We start from the raw sequence: 19,674 nt of genomic DNA on the forward strand, positions 1-19,674 counted from the left end.
CATTTTGTCTACATTTGTGAACTACCTTGAATGAGATATAAACCAGTATAATAAAGATTTATTTTTTCTGGAAGTCCAAATAACAATGTTATATGCTTACAATTTTTATCGGAAGAAGATTAGGTTGTTGAAGATTAGGTGGTTCAGGTGACCTCAATTTTGATTTTAACACATTCACTTGTTTCGTTTTTAATCTACTTAAGCATACAAATTATTTCTCCCAAATTAAGCTATTATGCACTTCATTTACCTCTCAATCTAATTTACCTCTTCACAGTTGGAATACAGTTTTGTCTTCAGTAATGCCAAGGTAAAGACATTTTACTTGCATTCTTCTTCTTAATATTCTAAAATTAAACGTTAAATAATATTAGGTGTTATCCATGTAATATTACACCATCGGATACATTAGTGTACGACTAAGTTTGATCGATATTACCATTTACGGTTTTTTTGCTTACGTCAATATACATACTCTTAATGCACCGCATTCTTTTGCAATGCGTAAACATAGCAATGCTCTAAAAATGGGACTTAGCTGATTAACATTCCTCCCTTACAGCTATTGTTCTTTAAATAGCTTTATTGCAAGATTCATTTATACGAAACCTTGCGACATAATGTATTACGAATTAGTGAAATAGCGATAGTGAAATAAAATTATTTCATATTTATTTTCTGTTAATAAATAAATTTATAAAATCTCTAATACTGCAATTAATACTAATACTAATACTGCAACAATTTTATTTTCATAACTTTCTTTTTTATAAAAATTAAAATGTTTTAAAACTTTTGTACAATATGAATTTAGATCTATATAAACCATAATTAAAATGTATCAACTGTTCATTTATTAATTAACTTTTTTTTAAACTTAAGCGTCAATGCAGTTAAGTCTAACAGTTCACGTGGATCACCTTTACTGGCTTCATCAAGGAATAGTTTAATAAGAGAAGAAGAGGCTGTCGAAAAGTTATACATAAATCATAAACAACCAATCTTATTGGATGATTCTGAGTTTAATCATCCTTATAAAGATCTATATAACTTAGAAAAATTTTTGCAAAATAATTTGGACCGTAATATCCCTGAATATGATACAATGTGTACAGAAAATGCATCGGAACCAGTTAAACTCCTTCCTAAATTACCACAAAAACGGTCTTCGAAAAACAAAATTTCAAATATTGAAGCTTTCTCTAAAGAACGTGATGCATTTTTGGACTTATGTAGCACCAATCGTTTTTATAAGAATCCAAATTTCAAGGAGCCATGGAAAGTGTTCACCCAGTACGTAATTCTATACATATATACCTTTGTTACATATCCACATATTAACTGTTTACTTTTTAGGCTTTCTGAGAAGCTGGCAAATGAAATTGTGAATACAGTAGAACTTGATTTCTCCTCAGGTGTGACAAAATTCGTTGAAGACTTTTTGGAAGTGGAAACTCAAATATAAAGTAGCTGTTTTTTGAAGTTTTTTCTTATTTTTCCTATTTAATCAAGAACCATCACCAATTGTTTATTTTATTGAAAAAACGAATATTTTTATACACACTTATTCAGATAGAAATTACTTATGAATTACCCTATTTTTATTTATGCATAAAATTGTAAAATTACTTAATTTCCAAACTTTTTTAATTAATTTAAATAATTAACAAAAATAGCAATAATTTAAATTAATTAAAAATTTTAGGTAATTTATTAATTTTATGCATAACTATAATTATGTGGGTTAATTTAATTAAACCTGTAATCGATATTTTATCTTATATATTTTCTAAGTACATAATTTCAATAAATTACATGCTTTTTATGTTTTTATATTTTTATTCAATTTAGTTTTAATATATTAGCTAAGAAGTTTTTATACGGAATAATAGCACAACTGCCAATACATCTATATTCTGCTGATCCAAGTAAACTAAAAACAACGAATTTCTTGCGTGAAACATCAATACTACTCTCTTGCTATAAGAGACTATTTATAAAGTCTCTAATTATGTGAATAATTACATAATTTGATAGCACCTCTTGTGAATCTCTTGTGAACATTCACTGAAAATTGTTTGGAAACCTCCCATCAACTGCTTAAAGTTAATTATAAATAATTATATAAACAAAATTGAAAAAGTTTTATACATTTATATTTACATATTTAAAGAGAGTTAAAAATTTATTTTATATTAAGAATTTATACAAATTATCACGTGTAGTATAAGTCGTCTATAAAGAGAGTATTACCACGTCTCTGAAAACAAATCAAATAAATTTTCTTTATATAAAAACAAAGTTTTTTTGGTCGTTTTTTAATATATTTCATCATTATAATAAACTAAGAATAAGTAGTGATAAGCTTTATACTAATATAATTTACAATTTTATACAATAACTTTGGCAGTATGTTTATATAAAAAAAAAGTCAGTATTTTTATACTGGCTAGTAAAGAAAAAAGTGTTACCAACGCGATAAGCGAACTATTGTGAACTTTCATTGGAAACTTCAACGAATATTGCAAAGATATGTTAAAGATTATATGTAAACAAAAATTTAAAAATTTCATAAATTTGAAAATTAAGAAAAGAAAAAATACGGCAAAAAACAGCAAGTTATTGGCCTATACTGGCCAAAATGTACACAAAACAACAAAATTATTTTCTCTACCTCGGCCAGTATAGATATGCTAGCCAAGCACATCAGCCAGTAAAAAAAGTGTTACAAACGCAATAAGCGAATTATTGTGAACCTTCATTGGAAACTCCAACGAATCATATGTCAAAAATTATATGTAACTAAAAATTCAAAAATTTCATAAATTTGAAAATTGGAAAAAAAGGAAAATTTCAGTGTTTTTTTATTTGAAATTTTCAATATTTTTACCATTCCTTTTAATTCTGTATTCATTTTCAATGTGTGTTAATTATTTATTTTTGTAAATAATGTAATTTGCTTGCTTTATGCTATTTTTGCTTTTTGTCAAAATATATGTTAACCCTTGAGAGATTGCAACAGTGATGCCAACGCCAGCATGCATTTTTGCCATACTTGCGAGTCACCGAAAACGCCTATCATTTTATTTTTTTGGTATATGTGCTAAATATATGAATTTAAATTGATGAATTATTAAAACTTAATTTAAAATAATAACTGTATTGTTGTTTTTGTCGAAAATAACTCTGAATGTATGTATTTGCCTCTGCAGTCCTCCAATATGTACAGTGATTTGTATTGTCCCGTGATTGTATCTGGATTGGACAGCTCTGATGTAGATAAACACTTTCATATTTAAAAAAAAAATTCGGAATCGAGTTTATTTCGAGCACTTCTTTTAACATCGTTTTATTTAGATTTGTAATTAAAAATTTCTTTATCTATTGTGAATGAGCAATTTTCCAGATTTTCCAATGAAGTTTGAAAGGCGGCAATAATCATATTGTTGATTTGTACGGTTTTTTTGTAAACATTTATTGAAATTAATACTAAAAAACAAAAAAAAAGACAATTAATATTTTTAACAGAATTCTTTAACGTACAATAAATAAATAAAAACATAACGGAAGTTTTTACATCTACATATGACGTACAATGGCTGATGAAGTTAGGCAAACCATTGATATTAATTATAAATCCATAAAGTATGTATAAATAATTATTGATAAGCATTAAATTCAATAAATTCTTCACGTTTAGTTGTGAAAATATACCGGAATTATTTCTGGACAAATTAATTGCTAAAAAACATTTTAGCAAATTTGGTAGAATAATCCGGTTTATTTTACGTCCTCGACGGTTAAGTTGCACAATTGAGTATGAGACAGAGGATGAAGCAGAGAATGCCTTCATGAGTGGCTCTCCATACAACGGTCATGAATTTAGTATATCGTATTCTGAACGTGAAATAGCTCATGTGCAAAATACGGAAGAATGGGTGGATCCGGATGTGAAAGCTGAACTAGAAGCAATGTCATCGAAATCTCACTCATATCGTCCTATAAAACAAAATACTCTAAATATAGTACCAAAGTCACCTAAACAAGATACACCTAAAGTAGATACGACTCTACGTAATGAATTGGAATCAATATTGCGACGTCCAGCTTTGTCGGAAGAAGACAAATATCGTATACTAGATGCGAGAGATAAATTGATTAGATTAACCACAGTTCGCACTACTGATATAAAAGAGGCTAAAAGCATTAAAGGTAATAAATAATAACTATTGCAACTTAAAGTTACAAGTTAAGGCATTTTTTTTAACATTCTAGGTACATGTCCAGATATGTGCCCTGAAAAAGAGCGACTTATGCGTGAGTTTCAGCGACAAATCGCACTTTTTGAGACTCGAAATACAAATACTGATAATGGATCTAGTATTTCACATCGGCGAGCAATCAAAGAATATTCCCGTAGCAGTGCCGATCAAGAAATGCCGCTTGCGCATGAATTGCGTCCAGAACCAGTCTTAGAAATGACTATGCATTATTTAATGTACAATATTATGGATCTTTGTGATGATCCAAATGTGTCACCAAGTGATTGGTTTCACTTTGTTTGGGATAGAACGCGTTCCATACGTAAAGATATTACTCAACAAGAATTATGTTCACTAGAAGCCGTTGAATTGGTTGAGCAGTGCGCACGATTTCATATTCATTGTGCTGCACGTTTGGTAGCTGTGGATCCTTCAGTATTTGATAAAAAAATCAATGCTGAGAACTTAACAAAGTGCCTTCAAAGTTTGAAGTATATGTATCATGATTTGCGTATCAAAAACATACCCTGCCCTTGTGAACCGGAGTTTCGATCATACATCATATTATTAAATTTAGGCAATTCCAGTTTTCTTTGGGAGCTTAAGCAATTACCAGAACACATACAAAACTCGAAGGAAATTAAACGTGCTGTGGCTTTTTATAATGCACTACAGAACAATAATTATGTCAGATTTTTTAATATGGTACGGGATCCAGAGACAAGTTATCTAAGTGCTTGTTTACTTCTTGGTTACTTTACAAAGCTGCGCTTGTGTGCCATGAACGTTATAGTAAAATCATATAAGTGGCGCAAAAACGAGGCTTTTCTACCATTATCTTATTTGAGCAACATACTTGCCTTTGAAGATGATGAAACGGCAGAAAATTTTTTAATTTACCATGGATTGGAATGCATAGATTCGCGGGTATTGTTAGATCGCATTAAAGAACCCGAAATGGAATACAGCATGATGAGAGCGAAAAAGGTATGTTCAATTGAAATGATTATTTTAAAATATTACTAATCATGCATTAATAGTTAGTAGAATCAAAACGTACTACTAGCGTAGGGGAATGTGTGTGTGGAGAGAAACTTTATCCAATTGTGGAATATCAAGAACATCAACCACATAACAGTTTTGATGAGAATGGAATGCTTAAACCGGATGCTTGGCAAGCAGATGATCAGTTACGTGGTGAAGCTGCGAAGGCTAAACAACTTGAGCGACAACAGCAAAAACAAACTAAATCAGCACAAAAAGTTAGCTTACCATCCATGAATAAATCCGATGCAAACATCTTCAAACCACCACAAACAACGAATATTATTGGTTCCAGTTCCAGTCCACACCAGCAGTTTAAAACCCCGCCAGAGAAAACCAACAATATATTCACTACATCAGTTTTTGCCAATAAAAGTGAGCCAAGAGAAGTGAACCAAACCAAGAGTCAAATTAATAAGTCACAAGGTTTTGGGAGCACTAAATCCTTATTTCAAGCTCCAAATAACGTTAGTACTCTTAATACTGGAAGTTTTGGTAATATCGGACATAATTTCAGTTTCGGCCAAATGCCAAAAGTGCCACCAACTGCAACGTTGTCTACTGGCAACATATTTAGCAACGTTGAAAATAAACCTTTCACCAAAACTCAAAGTATTTTCGGAGTTGTTGCAAAAGATTCAACTGAGGCGCTTCAGCAGCGGCCTGCACTGCCCAAGTCAATACCAAGCGATAGCATATTTCAACACTTCAATGCGGCCAACACTACCACTGACAAGGGTGTAAAGAGTTCGATAACAACTACAAGTGTCAATAGACACTTACTTTTGGAAACAAATAACTTTCAAGCACAAAAGGAATTACTGCAAAAGCAACAAAAGGAATTAGAAATGAATTTAGCTGAAGAGCGAGCTCGTATACGGGAGCTTGAGATGAAAGAAGCCTTGAAGCAGGAAAAAAAACGAGAAGAAGAGAAGGAAAAGTTGAGACTTGTAGAAGAAACAAATCGAAAAAAGGAAGCATTAATGGATCGAAATAAAAAATTAGAATCTTTGGAAAAAAATGCTAATGAAGAAACAGAGAGAGAATTGAGCTGCTTCCTTGCTGAAGAAATCTCGGAAATCGCGAATCAAGTCTTATCAAGCTATCGGTCGTTTGATAAGACTTGCAAAGAAACATTAGTATCAATTCTTAACGAAACTGTCGACAAAGAAATTCAGGGTATAGCAGAGGAAGAGTACGAATTTAAGTGCTATGAACAATGTTTGGTTCGTCGAACTTTTCAAAGCTGGTTGCGCTTTACACAGAAATCTATACGTGATCGTAAACTAATTGAGACCACGCCTTTGTGGGTAACAACGGAAACCTCTGCTGAGAAAGTAGCGAAGCTCGTACATCCCAGTCAGTATGAGAATTTAAGCTTAATGAGACGCTATCGTTATGGACAACCATGTAATTTCGAATTGTTACTAAAAGAGAATGAACTGGGAGGTCCGCAACAGAACGTAAATTTGCACCAAATCATTGGCAAAATATTTTTCTCTAATCAGCAGATGTGCTCTGGACTATTAAAAACAAGAAAATTTTTTAAATTAGCTCTTTCCATACCATCGGAAAATGAAGAAATGCCAGGATTTGAGAGTATTTGCAATAAATGGCTTAAGAAATATGTTAAAAAACCAACAATGCAAACTGAAAAGAGCACAGCTTACATTTGTTCCATGGAACAGGATATCGCGTTATGCGTGCGCAAAATTACGGGAACTAAACTACAAACAGAACAACATACCTCATTGAAAAACGAGTGTGACAATATTGACGCACTGATTTGTTTCTTAACCAGCGTTAATCTACAAACGACAAAGCAACGTTTACATTTTTTGCTAAAACTGATTCGCATTTATAAACCCATACCAGTTGCTTTCATTATTTATAATTGCAGCCATGATAAACAAGATCTGGAAAGGATTTTAGACTTGCAAAAACTGCAGCGGGCGAATTTGGTAAGCTCCTACGAATTCTTTGGCTGTTCGACTCGCAAATCGGAATTCCGCTGCGACGCCAAATTGAGTGTTGCAGTGAAATTCGTAGCGCAAGAAGCTAACGCGTACAAAAGCCGAACTGATGACACACTGGAAATGCAATCAGTGAAAAATTGGATAGAAATTAACTTAGGCGAAGAAATGTGGTTGCGTTGGTTTGACTCAACACTTAATAATCCAGTCTTTAACAAATTATGTAGCAGTTTTGAGAAAGTTATGGAATTGCACAATGAATCTGTAGTACGTTTGATGGATTTGGTTCGAATAAGCGACGATTATTTACCAGAATTACCAACTGAATTAGCTATTTTTGTCTCTAACCCAACAAGAGATGTACCTCTGGGATACGAATATTTTCCTAAAGACTGGTACAATAGTAGTAGACAACAAAAAATTTTACAGTTGTTGAAAAAATTACTATTGCCGAAGATGCAGGACGCTCCTCCTTGTGACTACGATGAGTATATGTTATGGCTTTTAAGATATGCTGGTCTCTGTGTGCCAAGGAACGAAGAAAAAGCTGCACGAGTAGCGCATGAAGCTATCAAAGAATTAGTTAATGAATTAAGCAATCCAGACTTGCAGTCTTTAAAAATAAGTGCTCGCTTCAGTTCCATCAACTATTTGCAAGTGGTAAAAGTGCTAGCTTATGCACACATTGAAAATGCAGTTCAAGAAAGTTCATCTGCTAAAGAATTACCTGAGCATGTTATCTATAAACGTAAGGATATGTTGATGTACCAAACACAGCCTTGGTGGCTCAATTGCAATGGAATTAAAGATATAAAATTAGACTTAACAGTTGTTGATAAAGACTCATCTATGCAAAGTGATTCTGCAGAAGCTACAATAAATGATATTGAATCCATAGTACAACATGCTGAAAATGTCTTAGCCAAATCAGAAAAGAAAATGGATACGCTAAAAAAACAAACACTCAACGCAAGCTTGATATCTCGAGAACTTGACGAAAGTCTTTACCAATTTGAATTTGCTAAACTTATTGGTTGCTTCGATATACCAAAAATTGATGAGAAAGAGTCCGAGGATAGTGAAAACTGTGTCAACACTTTCAATATCAAATACAATAAGTGCAACAAACGTAAGCTTGATGAGAATGCATCAGAAATGGAGGAAATTATGAAGAAAGCCTTCGATATAGTAGAAAAAATCGACAAAAGAATTCAATCAGAAAAAAAACACAAGTTTCACTGAATCAAAAAATGTATACAAATCTATGTGCATAGCGTTATATATGATATCCTATAATTTTATTACCAAACCTAACGAGACAATGATGTGGTATTTATTTCCATAAATAAAAATTTTAAGTTATTTAATACAATTAAAAAAATTGAAAAATATCTGAAATACTTTCTTTTTTTTTAATTTTTTAGTCTTTAGTCTTTTGGTTTTGACTAAATAAAAAATGGATGTAGATAATACAATGGACGATTTTATTGAGTGGTTTATGATTGCTTTGTAACGTTAAGTCAATTATAGAATACTCTTTTTCTAAACTCTACATTCATAGAATAAATAAAATTAAATTTAACGAACATATATTTTCTATAAAAGGTATATCATATAGACAGTTAATTTCATCCTATCATAAACATGACTTGCGGTTATGGCTATGTCAATGAATGCATGATATGATGGAAGCGATTAATGTATCCAAAGTGGAGGTAGATCGCTATTAACTGTTGGGCTATTGGGATATCCATACAAGTATTTGGATTGCTGGAAGCTGAGCAACATACGACATATGGTGGGATTTAGACGAAATACGCATAGCTTGGTTTTGACATGTATGTATACGATTTTATGACGTCTTATAGAGCTATAGGATCTATACTAGAGTAGTATAAACCACAATGGGTCTCCTATTGTATTCATCAATATTCTTTAACTTCAACTTAAATATAACCTGCGAAAACTTGATCTGTTAGGACGAAATGCAGCTTGTCTCTTCAATTAGAGTTTTATCAGTCACTAGGACAGTTACTAATTCTTCACATTCGTTTGTAAAACCATAGACATTGTTTGCTATATAAATATCCACGAGTTACAATAATCTCGCATAAAACACCTCATACAACCTATAAGACATTATCAAACCGTTTGAATAATGCGATAGTAAAAGCTCATTTCGTCTTTGAAATGCATTATCTCTGATAAACCCATACGTAAATAAAGTATTTCACAAACATTAATTAATTTAACTCATTTGCATTGCTAATATTTTTAATCAACAATTTATTTTTAAAACGTCAACATGAAAATGTAAACAACAAAAAATTTGTGCATCAGACAAACAAGTTCCAAAGTCCATTAAGTTTGTTTTTTGTTGAATGAAGAAAATAAAACAAAATTCGCACAATTTCAAATCCACATGACCACAAATTGCATGAATAATTTCGTTGACAAAATGCCAAGTTCAATTTATGTGTAATAAAACGATAACTTATGAGTTTTCTACCATTTAATGCTAAATTCTTTAAAGAGAGCTTACTACACTAAGACTTAAGTGCTACTTAAAACAAAAGCATTTTGTTATTGTTTTTTTTTTCTGGCAGCGGTAACAACTAAAACGTCAGCAACTCATAAGCAAACTATTGAAGTGTTGTACACGGTAGTTTTCTTATAATTCCTTGCCAAATGATTGACTCATCTGCTTATCTCCTGATGTTAATTGCGTCGCTGCTTGAAATGTTTTAGTTGCTCACCGCTACCATTTTTGTCTATTTCATAAAATTTTCAAACTCTAAAAATAAGTGCTGGATTATTACATTTTAAATGATCGATAAATTTCTTAAAATTTATAGGATACTGCATAAATTTAAAGTTGCTATTTAATTTTATTCTGGTTAATAGGTTTTTATTGCATATGGTGTTGAACCTTGCATTGACGAAGCGCCTCATTGAAACCCTCACACAAAGTTAAATCGCTTTGACCCTGAGCACACTGCAAGAACTGTTTGATCTCAAAACTGCATGGTCCTTGTGGTTCATTTGGCTGGGCACCATTCGCATAGTATTGTTGATGAGCAGGGCCGGCGGCTGCAGGTGCGGGAGCAGCAACTTCTTTATCACCAGAGCCACTAAACATACCAGTTAAACCGGCGCCAACAACATGACCCTAAAAGCATTTACAAATAATTAATTTCTTGATATTTTTAAATAAAATAAAGCTATACTTACCACAGCTGAACCAACCGCTACACCACCAGCAGTAGCTGCCATTTGCTGGAACATTGATGGTTGCTGTGGTGCAACCCCGCTAGGCGCTGCTTGCATCGGTGCTGGTGCTGCAGGGGCGGCACGTGCCGGTAAATTTTGACTTGGAGCAGGAGCTGGTGGACGAGATGGCATGCTTCTGTAATACATTCATAAAAGAAAAATAGATTACGATTCAAATTAAACATCAGAATTAATTCAATAAATATTTTATAACTGCAGCGTTTCTACGCATAAGCAATTGTTACGTAACGCTATTTTTGCTATTTCATCGAATTTTCAAAGGCACAAAATCGCATAAAATATATATAATGCCGTATAACACATTTCTGTTAATTAAATTAAAATACATTGCAAAATAAAGTATTAATTAAGCAGCTTTGTTGGTTCTAGAAAATTCTTCAATTTCAATATTTTCAACAAACCTCCTGGAAGCTGGTGGTGGGCTTGCAGAACGTCCTCGTCGAACCATTTTTGTTTAGCAGATTTTTAAACAGATGTAAATATTATAAATTTTTTTTTCCAAAAATATGTTTTTCTATGTATGAGAAATTTTTTTTTTGATTTTTATCAAATTCACGTTTTCTCTTCGATTGCTAGATTTCAAATGACTTTTCACAATATCCGAATTGACATTACAATTTTTGTTGTTGTTCTGTTTATGATAACGTCAAATAGAAAATGATATGTGGTATGAAACACCTAGTCTAGATTGCTTTTTAAGAAACATTGTTGCTGCTGACTTCATCTCATATATTGTTGGATATATATTCACGATTTTATTTTACATACTACTTCTGTGCTAAAATCATAGACTCTGGTGAAGTGTTAAATGAAAAGTAGAAACTTCATATTTTGTGAACGGAACAGAGCTCCGAAAAACTTTAAAACCATTCTCAAAAAACCGGCAACAGCTGATGCAACAGTGAAAATTTAATAATTTATGTTCAATTTCAATATGAAAATGTGTTAATAAAGTTCACAATGCTACGTGTAGGAGGTGAACACACTGAAATACACTATTCTTTGATGAATAAGACTATCTTTTAACGACTTTTTACAAAATAGCAACTACGAAACAACATGTTTTTTTATCTCTTATTATTAATTAAATAGCTAGAATATCATTATTAATTTATTCTGTTTAAAGATATTATCATTGATTAATGCTGAAGATACACCTAATAATTATTTTGGATGTAAATATTTGTTAAAATTACTAGGAGCAAGCAAAGTAATTTTTGTAGAATATACGAAAAATTTAATTAAAAATACCTTGCATATGAAACATTGATTTTTCACAAGAACATATATGCTTGTCATATCGTTACCAAACACTTTTTCTGTATTCACCACAGAAAAACTTTATAAAACTAGTCTGAGCCAGTCTGGCAGCACTTAAATAGCTTTTTATTGTAAAATTCCGCGGGATTTATAGTTTGTGAAATTCAGTCGTCGTTAATCATAATAAATTGTAAATTGTATTCTAGTCTTTGACAGATTAATTTTATAACAACAATGAATGATTCTTGTAAGTAATAATTAGTTTTTTGATTATTGTTTGGTAATTACATTTATTATTAGTTGGTGGCGAGTTTGTTCAAACGCAGGCCGGACAAGCCGGTGCTGCATCTGGTTCAAAAGGAGAGGTAATTAAATGTTTTTTAAATGTGTGCATTAGTCTATATGTTTCTGTTTACTCAAGGGAATTGCTCCAGTATTAATCAAACAAATCTTTGAATCCTCTGAGGGAGCATTTAAACTGTGGAATTTATCGTTCGGTTTGGTGTCTATTTCAGCAATAGTGCGTAGTATTGAAACCTCTTCCACAAAGGTCACTTATTCATTGGAAGATCATACGGGACGCATAGACGGGCATTATTGGCTTGAGGAGGGTAACGCTTCTAAAGCTCCAGATGTAATGATAGACAACTATGCCAAAGTGTATGGTAGCATACGTTCACAGGGTGGAAACAAAACTTTGATGATCTTCAAATTAGTACCAATATCTGATCCGAACGAAATATGTACTCATATTTTAGAAATGTTGAATGCGCGTTATTCCGCTGAAGCATTTTCACACGTTGGCAGTGGAATGAGTGAATTCGAAAATACTGATCAGAACACCGAATCAACTAATACTGCAATAGGTCTAGATAGCAAACAACAAATGTTATTAAATGCAATCAAAAGTTATGCTTCTGACGAAGGTATCAGTCGCAATCAGTTGCAGATGAGATTCAACCACGTCAATAAGAACGAAATCAAGTAAGTTAAGTGGTTTTTTACCTATTTGAAAATTGTAAATATTTGTTTTATTTTATTTCAAGCGAAATATTAGATTTCATGACTGCAGAAGGACATATTTATTCCAGTATTGATCCAGACCATTTCCGCAGCACGGAATAAATAATGGCTGACTTTTTCCTCACATATTTTTTTTAATTTTTTTTTAAAATTTTTTCATTTTCATTTAATTTTTTATATTATAAGTTTATTGCTTTAAAATGTTGTACTCTCTGCATTTTTAAAGAAAGTAATTAGAACAGAAATACATATTTTGTTAGTTACAATGAAAAAATTGTTATAAATTTGTTCGTAGTTTGTTTGCTACAATTAATAATGATTAAACTAATGAGAAGGTTGATACATGGTTTTTGTAGTCAACCGTCGACCTGAGAGCAAGTACATAAAGAGAAGATGCAACACTGCACAATGAACACGGATAAAGCGGCTGATGTAATTTAAAGTGGGAGTAACAATTAGCAAATAGGTAGAAATATATTAATTAACCACTTTGCAGGTGAAGAAAAGATGAATTTGTTCGTTAATAACGTTTGATTTGGTCGTTTGTGTTAACATTGTACGATAAGATTTAAGCTGTATAGCCCATTTTTTTTAAAACGGGTGTAAAAATATATAACAAAACCTTTCTCCAAAGTGATTGCTTTCTACCTAGTTCATGCCCTTGCTTTCTGATTTAGATGAGCCTAGTTCACTAGGTATTAAATCTATATTCTTATTCCTCTCTCCCATGATTACTGGAATGAAGTTTCCACATTAAAGAATAATACATTCTTTAATTGTAAATCTGCATTAGCCCGAAATCTACCATAAGCTTGGAGAATGCCCGGCACTGATGCATAAGCGGAAGAAACACCTATGAGGGTATTTCACGGATCATAAGGAGTCAAGACTGGGAAAGATAGGCTCTATACTGTCTTTCGTTAAAGAAATAGGATTTGGAGAAACACTTTAATTCGACTAAGGGGCAATAGGTCTTTAGGTCGCAGTGCACTACCCCTTTTCAAATATTAATTATTAGCACGAAATCTATAAATAATTAACGATCTAATTTTTTTTATTTCTATACTCCATTAGGAGCTTAAGGAGTATACAAAAGTTTTCTACTGGCTTCTATTTTGTGCTATTGCTCTCAATTCGAAAAACGATTTGCCCGTCTCCTATGGAACTGTCCTCCAAGTCATTGCTGGTCTGCCTCTGTGCCTAGTCCCCTGGGGGTAAAGATCTAATATAGTATATTAAATCAAGATATCACATTAAGAGTTAAGTAATTCAGATTGGTAATGACGCCTTTGTAGTGATGTATTAACGAATATTAGATTGATTGGATAGATATCTAATAAGAATAATGTGCCAGATTTTCGATTCTTCAATTGTTTGAAAACCGTAGATATAGATATAGATTTTTATTTCTAGATAGATTTTATTCTTAATCGTGTTGGGAAATTCAACATTTGGCGCGATGTTGTTTTGTCACTGATCTTGTTGATTTACAGAGAATTAGTTCTTTTCTTTTTGGTTCTTGGTGAGTCACTTTCCATAATATTGATAGTAAATTTACAGGAGTAGCACAATATTAAGATTTTATTTAGCCGTTGAGTATACCAGGGAGATCGCAGAAGTTAACAGGCAATTTATTGAAGAGTTTCATGTCATATTTTTGATATTGTTGATTCTTATTTTGATTAATTCCTTGTATTATGTGATTATAACAATGAAACTATATAATATTGATGGCAAGTTACGTTATGTAAATCGATTTTGCGTATACAATCGAGTTATAAAATTCTCTGCATTTTTATATTAAACAGTTTAGTTTTTTAAATCATAGATTTTGCTATTGTATTTATATAATTAAATTTTTCTACTTTAGAAAAAGGGGGAATATCTAGAATCATATCGTTAGAACTCTATTCAAAATAGTATAGATGTCTTTGATATGCTTATATGAAAGTTTCTCTCTTAAATCATTTGTTATTTGAAAAGAAATGATGAAGATTTGCTTCAATAAGAAATGATGTCTAGAACGAAGTAGAATTTTAATCATAGGTGATACGAGAGCTCAGATCAGACTAACACCTAACCCGTTATTATTATCGATAGGAGATGATATATGATTATAAATTGCAACAAAATAAATTATTCAGAAGGGTAAATGTATGCAATAATAACATAACATTATATATATAAATATAATATATATAATATAAATTATATTTTTAATTTATTTTTTTTTTTAATATTTAAGAGTATTTATTATTATTATGACAAACTATAGATATTATTTTAGTTTGTCACTTTAGGAGATTTTAAATTTTAATCACTCGGTGCGTTACATTGACAATGCCAAGTATGTAGGCGCCTTTATCACACGTAACTCCTTTATTTTGGACTCAACTGCCGCAGTTGGTGGTCGTTGTTATTGCTCATATGTGGTGACCATATGTGGTGCTATCAATTTAAAAGCAATTAAAATCTTGTTAATGCAAATGGTTGAAGTTGGCCAATTTACTTAATCAAAAGCCAAAATAACGTTGGTTGAGTTTTTTTATTGCATATTGAATGCACTGAAATTGCAGATTTTTGGTTATATACTTAAGTCCACTTTGTTTGTATCTCAACGTTTAACTGATTTGTGTATTTCTTTGGTTGATCGGTTAAACAAGTAACGAGATTTTATGGTAGTTGGCTTTGAAGTTTGCGGTTGACAAGATTTCTGCGGTGGTCCAAGTGCCTACACTACATACATTTAGTACATTTAGTTGCTTATAGTGGATACAAATAATGGACATACATATGTGTGTTAAAGTGCTTGTGTTTACGCATTTTTAACGCATTTTAAACATTAAGCAAAATATATCTAACAAATAGTTTATTTAAAAAAAAAATGTATTCATATTTCAGTCATAATTTTTATGCCTCTTGACAACGTCGAAGGTTATGCTAACAGCAATTTAATTTATTTGCTCGCAGCTCTTGCCAACTTTTAGCTCAACTGGGCTTATGAAGTCAAACGAAATATGGTTACATTAGCAAATGTGGCTTGGAGCGCGTTAATATATGCAATCGGCGTAATTGAATTGTATGCTGAGCTTCCTCTGAATCGGCACGTCTTGCGATCCACACAACACTATCCACTCAAAGCTAGAATCAAAAGAGAGCGATTTGTGTAAGTCCGCCTCCCTTGGTTATCTGAAAGTGAAATTATTCCGACACTAGAATCTCAGTGTCGCTGCGGAAATATTATCAAAAACATTTAAAAAAAGTCGTTATTTTTGACAAATTGCGGAAATTTAATTAAAAATAGGGAAATGCGTACATTTTACAAACTATTTTAATGAAGGCCGATGCGTGCTTAAACTGTTAAGTGTTTCGCTAGATTTGAATTACCAACGATACCAATTGATAGCCCTTCTATGACGCTCAGAAGCTATTATGAATCTTTGTGTGTCTTTATACATTATATGTGGTATGTCTTCCTACATTCTATTACATTATATATGATATTATAAGATCGTGTTTAATATTCACAAGAGTTAGAAATCTCTTTATAGAGCTAGTATGTTATCTTTAAATATAGATAAATTAATATCAATTTATTAATAAATTAAATTAGTATTATAAAAAAATTATTACACGATATATAAATTATTAGAAAAAGGAATATTTTATAATTAAAAGAGGCCGATGAGATGATTGCGACCCATTAAAAATAACTAAACGATGGCGAAGCTAGAATTTTGTAATTGGTCTTTAAAGAATAAATTTCAACAACAAAAATTGTTGTTGGGTTCTACCTAGTACCGCTTTCTGGTTTCGTCTATGTCATATACTTATGCCGTCATATCTTGATATTTATCATTAATCTTCAAAAGTTCCTTAAGCTTTTAAAGAAATATAAAACCTCATTTTATCATTAATATGTATTGGACCCTAGCACATATAGTATGTAAAAACCAAATTTTAGCTATAAATAATGTTTATTTCGAACTTCTTTGATTAAAGATATTAGTTAGATCTTTTAATATAGAAAATAAAGTTCATATACTATAGTATACTTCTTATACTAAATATAAGCTGTAATATTCAAGGTTTCAAAATAAATATATTCAAGGTATATAAATAAACCAAATAATGAGTGTGGACAGTAAGTGTGAATATTGTTTTTATAAAAACTCAGAAGCAGAAAATGAACTTAGTCTTCGTTATACATGGAGTCTTCATAGTGAGGAATGTGCTTCAATGGGAACATATGCAAGAAAGAAATGAGGTTAGAAGAAATTATAATTAGATTGAGTATAAGCCGCACTCAAATCCTTGTTACCTCAGTGTAATAAGGGCTTAGATGTATTTGGACAGTTGAGTAGCCTTGTAATTAGCTTGGCACCTAAAATAGAGTCACGCTGAATAGAGTACCTATATAGTACGACAATGACTTCAGTTAGTAATGTGTAAAATGTATGTAGAAAACGCGAATTGAAAAATAATAGTTGTACTTCTCTGAACTAACTGGTTTGAAGAAAAGATGATTGAGACTGAGATTAACGACTGGAAAATAGTTGCAAGAAATCTTTCAAGACTAAAGAAGTATTGTAAAGAAGGTTAAGCTGTATTTTGGAATATAACTCCGATGAAGAAGAAATAAAAGACTTATTAGATTATTGGACTTTTCAACCACTTTTTATTAAACTATCTTTAAGGGCTAACATAATTGATAAGCTTTTCTTTTTTGATTATAATTGAAGAAATATTTATTTTATGGATAAAATATTGAGCAATAATCAATAACTAAAGCTTAACGAAAAACTGTTCTAAATTATTATAATTTAAAGATCATAGCTAAAAGTCAACAGGTAGAACTCCAAGCTCTACTTCTTCTTCTTAAATATAAAACCGGGGTTTCAAGACCTAATTTGTCACGATATTTAATTCGTATTTTTCAAGCAAAAATTGATTTATTTTTAGAGAAAAAATCATAACTTCATAAGAAAAAAAGAAAAAAAGACTGACATGAATTCATGTACATCGAATTACTGAAATTATTTGTAAAAGCAAAACGCGTAATTGGTTGTTAAAATAAAGTAAATTCATTAAAATGCAATCCACGTTCGTGCAATTTTTAATACAAAGTTTTATGTTAATTAATAATGAAAATAAAAAAATTAATATTTTATGTTTTTCCATTGAAACATGTTCATTTTTGCTGCCTTTTGGTTAACTTCTTCTTTGGAATTATTTGTTAACAATTGTGTTTTAATTTAATTTTTTTTTGTTTTTTAAATTTTATTTACATAAAAATTATATACACAACTATATATATACTATGTATCTATTGATTCAACAGTCATATGACTATGTAACATTATATTCTTTTATAACACTTGTATTTTAATCTGGACCGATTTCATAACGACTTTACAGTTTTATATTTTCTGAAGGTAACAACAGACACTCAGCGTCATCTTTCTTTCTGTTATATCCAGGTTTGTCAACATTGAAGGAGTTACCATATATCATTTTCATGGACAATCGTTTGGCAGGGTGGCTTTCGTTTAAAATGGCGAATATTCTTGCTACAAACCCACACCATCAGCTTCTTTGCTGTTATATCGTGCTTCGTCAGTCTTAATGGAGTTATATTATTTTCATGGCCAAAACCATATCAATATGGTACAATATTATTGTACGCGATCCACTTGTTATAACCTCTTATACCTTATCTTTCGAAGATCATACAATTACGTTTAGTCTGTGAAATGTTTTTAATATAGTACGAGGGTCATTATATGGTTGCTTTTCAGAGACTTAATGATATCGGGATTGTTTACACGCTGGCATTTCTTAGATGTAATTTTTTCGATTTTCGATGATTTCCAAATATTCTGAATAAAAGAAAAAAAAACCATTTTCTCCCAAGTAATTGTGATAGAAAACCTTTACTTCTTTAATCGTATTAAAATTGAAAGATATATATATATATTTTTTAAATTTCATTCATCTAATACTTCCAATATAAAACTAGATATGATATGATTTGGAAAGAGAAAAGTCATCTACGAATGATTAGCTAGTCCATCATCTATCCTATAAGAAAAGTAACACCAATTGCAATTGTTCATTTGAAAGATATTGCAATTCAAAGCCAATCACAAAAAATAACGCCTAATAATTTCTATCCAACCTAAAACCTATTCGAATTCTTGACAGAATAATATAATAAAATACAACATACTACTACTAATAATAATAAATAATATATGAAAAATTACTATTTGCTACATGTATAAATAAATATGTTGAAAAATCTTAAAATGCTGAGTACATTGTATCTCTTCCACTTCATGCATAGATGATAATAACTACCGCTAACTATCTTCTACGCATTTTTAATGTTGTCACCTGAGTTTTCGCATTGGCACTTAGCTCCAAAAGACCACCGTCGTTCACTCCAAGTCTAATTAAATTATGGTCACGTTACTCTTAATTTACACATCTTATTACTAAAATTATAGCTACAATTGCATTCGTAAATATGTTCGTTACTTAAATTACAAGGTTTCCAAACGAGCAACCAAACTTTAATACTTGAAGCCTAACCTGAAATTATTTCTAGACAATTTTTGGTTTTTAAGATTCTTGAATATTGTTTAGTGACGGACAAGTGAGTTCGGAATTAGTAGCTCAACGCGAATAAGCACAACATTAACATTGTAGAATCTACGACACCGTCTTGACTTATTGACTTATTGTTACCAGCAGCGCACCATCATTAATTGATAATTCAAGGCTGTGACACTATTTGCTGAAGAAGCCCAATCGCAACA

The 19,674-nt window shown here is 31.3% G+C and overlaps 4 protein-coding genes across 4 annotated transcripts in view; 3 read left to right on the forward strand and 1 right to left on the reverse strand.

Annotated features, from left to right (window-relative positions):
• Positions 1 to 1,612, forward strand: part of LOC119671711 — a 40,041-nt gene extending 38,429 nt beyond the window's left edge. Inside the window, exons 12-13 of the mRNA XM_038082467.1 lie at positions 883 to 1,293; positions 1,357 to 1,612. Coding sequence (XP_037938395.1) covers positions 883 to 1,293; positions 1,357 to 1,465 — 520 coding nt within the window. The 3' untranslated portion in view covers positions 1,466 to 1,612. The remainder of the gene's footprint in view (positions 1 to 882; positions 1,294 to 1,356) is intronic.
• A 1,913-nt stretch (positions 1,613 to 3,525) lies between these two features.
• On the forward strand, positions 3,526 to 8,625 carry LOC119671715 (protein xmas-2). The gene is made up of 4 exons (XM_038082470.1): positions 3,526 to 3,645; positions 3,701 to 4,212; positions 4,276 to 5,249; positions 5,303 to 8,625. Exons 1-4 carry the CDS (start codon positions 3,596 to 3,598, stop codon positions 8,519 to 8,521), a joined length of 4,755 nt encoding a protein of 1,584 aa, XP_037938398.1. The 5' UTR covers positions 3,526 to 3,595; the 3' UTR covers positions 8,522 to 8,625.
• Positions 8,626 to 9,776: 1,151 nt separating this feature from the next.
• On the reverse strand, positions 9,777 to 11,171 carry LOC119671716 (coiled-coil-helix-coiled-coil-helix domain-containing protein 2). Its single transcript, XM_038082471.1, has 3 exons — positions 10,972 to 11,171; positions 10,511 to 10,685; positions 9,777 to 10,448 (listed from the first exon to the last, which is right to left on the reverse strand). Exons 1-3 carry the CDS (start codon positions 11,016 to 11,018, stop codon positions 10,188 to 10,190), a joined length of 483 nt encoding a protein of 160 aa, XP_037938399.1. The 5' UTR covers positions 11,019 to 11,171; the 3' UTR covers positions 9,777 to 10,187.
• A 690-nt stretch (positions 11,172 to 11,861) lies between these two features.
• On the forward strand, positions 11,862 to 13,121 carry LOC119671717 (replication protein A 32 kDa subunit). The gene is made up of 4 exons (XM_038082472.1): positions 11,862 to 12,077; positions 12,131 to 12,195; positions 12,252 to 12,814; positions 12,877 to 13,121. Exons 1-4 carry the CDS (start codon positions 12,065 to 12,067, stop codon positions 12,953 to 12,955), a joined length of 720 nt encoding a protein of 239 aa, XP_037938400.1. The 5' UTR covers positions 11,862 to 12,064; the 3' UTR covers positions 12,956 to 13,121.
• Positions 13,122 to 19,674: the final 6,553 nt, after the last annotated feature.

The sequence above is a fragment of the Teleopsis dalmanni genome, chromosome 1 (assembly GCF_002237135.1).
Source record: "Teleopsis dalmanni isolate 2A chromosome 1, ASM223713v2, whole genome shotgun sequence".
NCBI lineage: Eukaryota > Metazoa > Arthropoda > Insecta > Diptera > Diopsidae > Teleopsis > Teleopsis dalmanni.

Bases quoted from the DNA above. Each gene is read 5' to 3' on its own strand.
- LOC119671715 (XM_038082470.1), top strand. From the start codon at position 3,596: ATGGCTGATGAAGTTAGGCAAACCATTGATATTAATTATAAATCCATA. The intron at 4,213-4,275 runs GTAATAAATAAT...TTAACATTCTAG, and splicing joins AGAGGCTAAAAGCATTAAAG to GTACATGTCCAGATATGTGC. The intron at 5,250-5,302 runs GTATGTTCAATT...ATGCATTAATAG, and splicing joins GCATGATGAGAGCGAAAAAG to TTAGTAGAATCAAAACGTAC.
- LOC119671716 (XM_038082471.1), bottom strand. From the start codon at position 11,018: ATGGTTCGACGAGGACGTTCTGCAAGCCCACCACCAGCTTCCAGGAG. The intron at 10,686-10,971 runs GTTTGTTGAAAA...AATGTATTACAG, and splicing joins CCACCACCAGCTTCCAGGAG to AAGCATGCCATCTCGTCCAC. The intron at 10,449-10,510 runs GTAAGTATAGCT...AAATGCTTTTAG, and splicing joins TAGCGGTTGGTTCAGCTGTG to GGTCATGTTGTTGGCGCCGG.
- LOC119671717 (XM_038082472.1), top strand. The intron at 12,196-12,251 runs GTAATTAAATGT...TGTTTACTCAAG, and splicing joins CATCTGGTTCAAAAGGAGAG to GGAATTGCTCCAGTATTAAT. The intron at 12,815-12,876 runs GTAAGTTAAGTG...TTTTATTTCAAG, and splicing joins GTCAATAAGAACGAAATCAA to CGAAATATTAGATTTCATGA.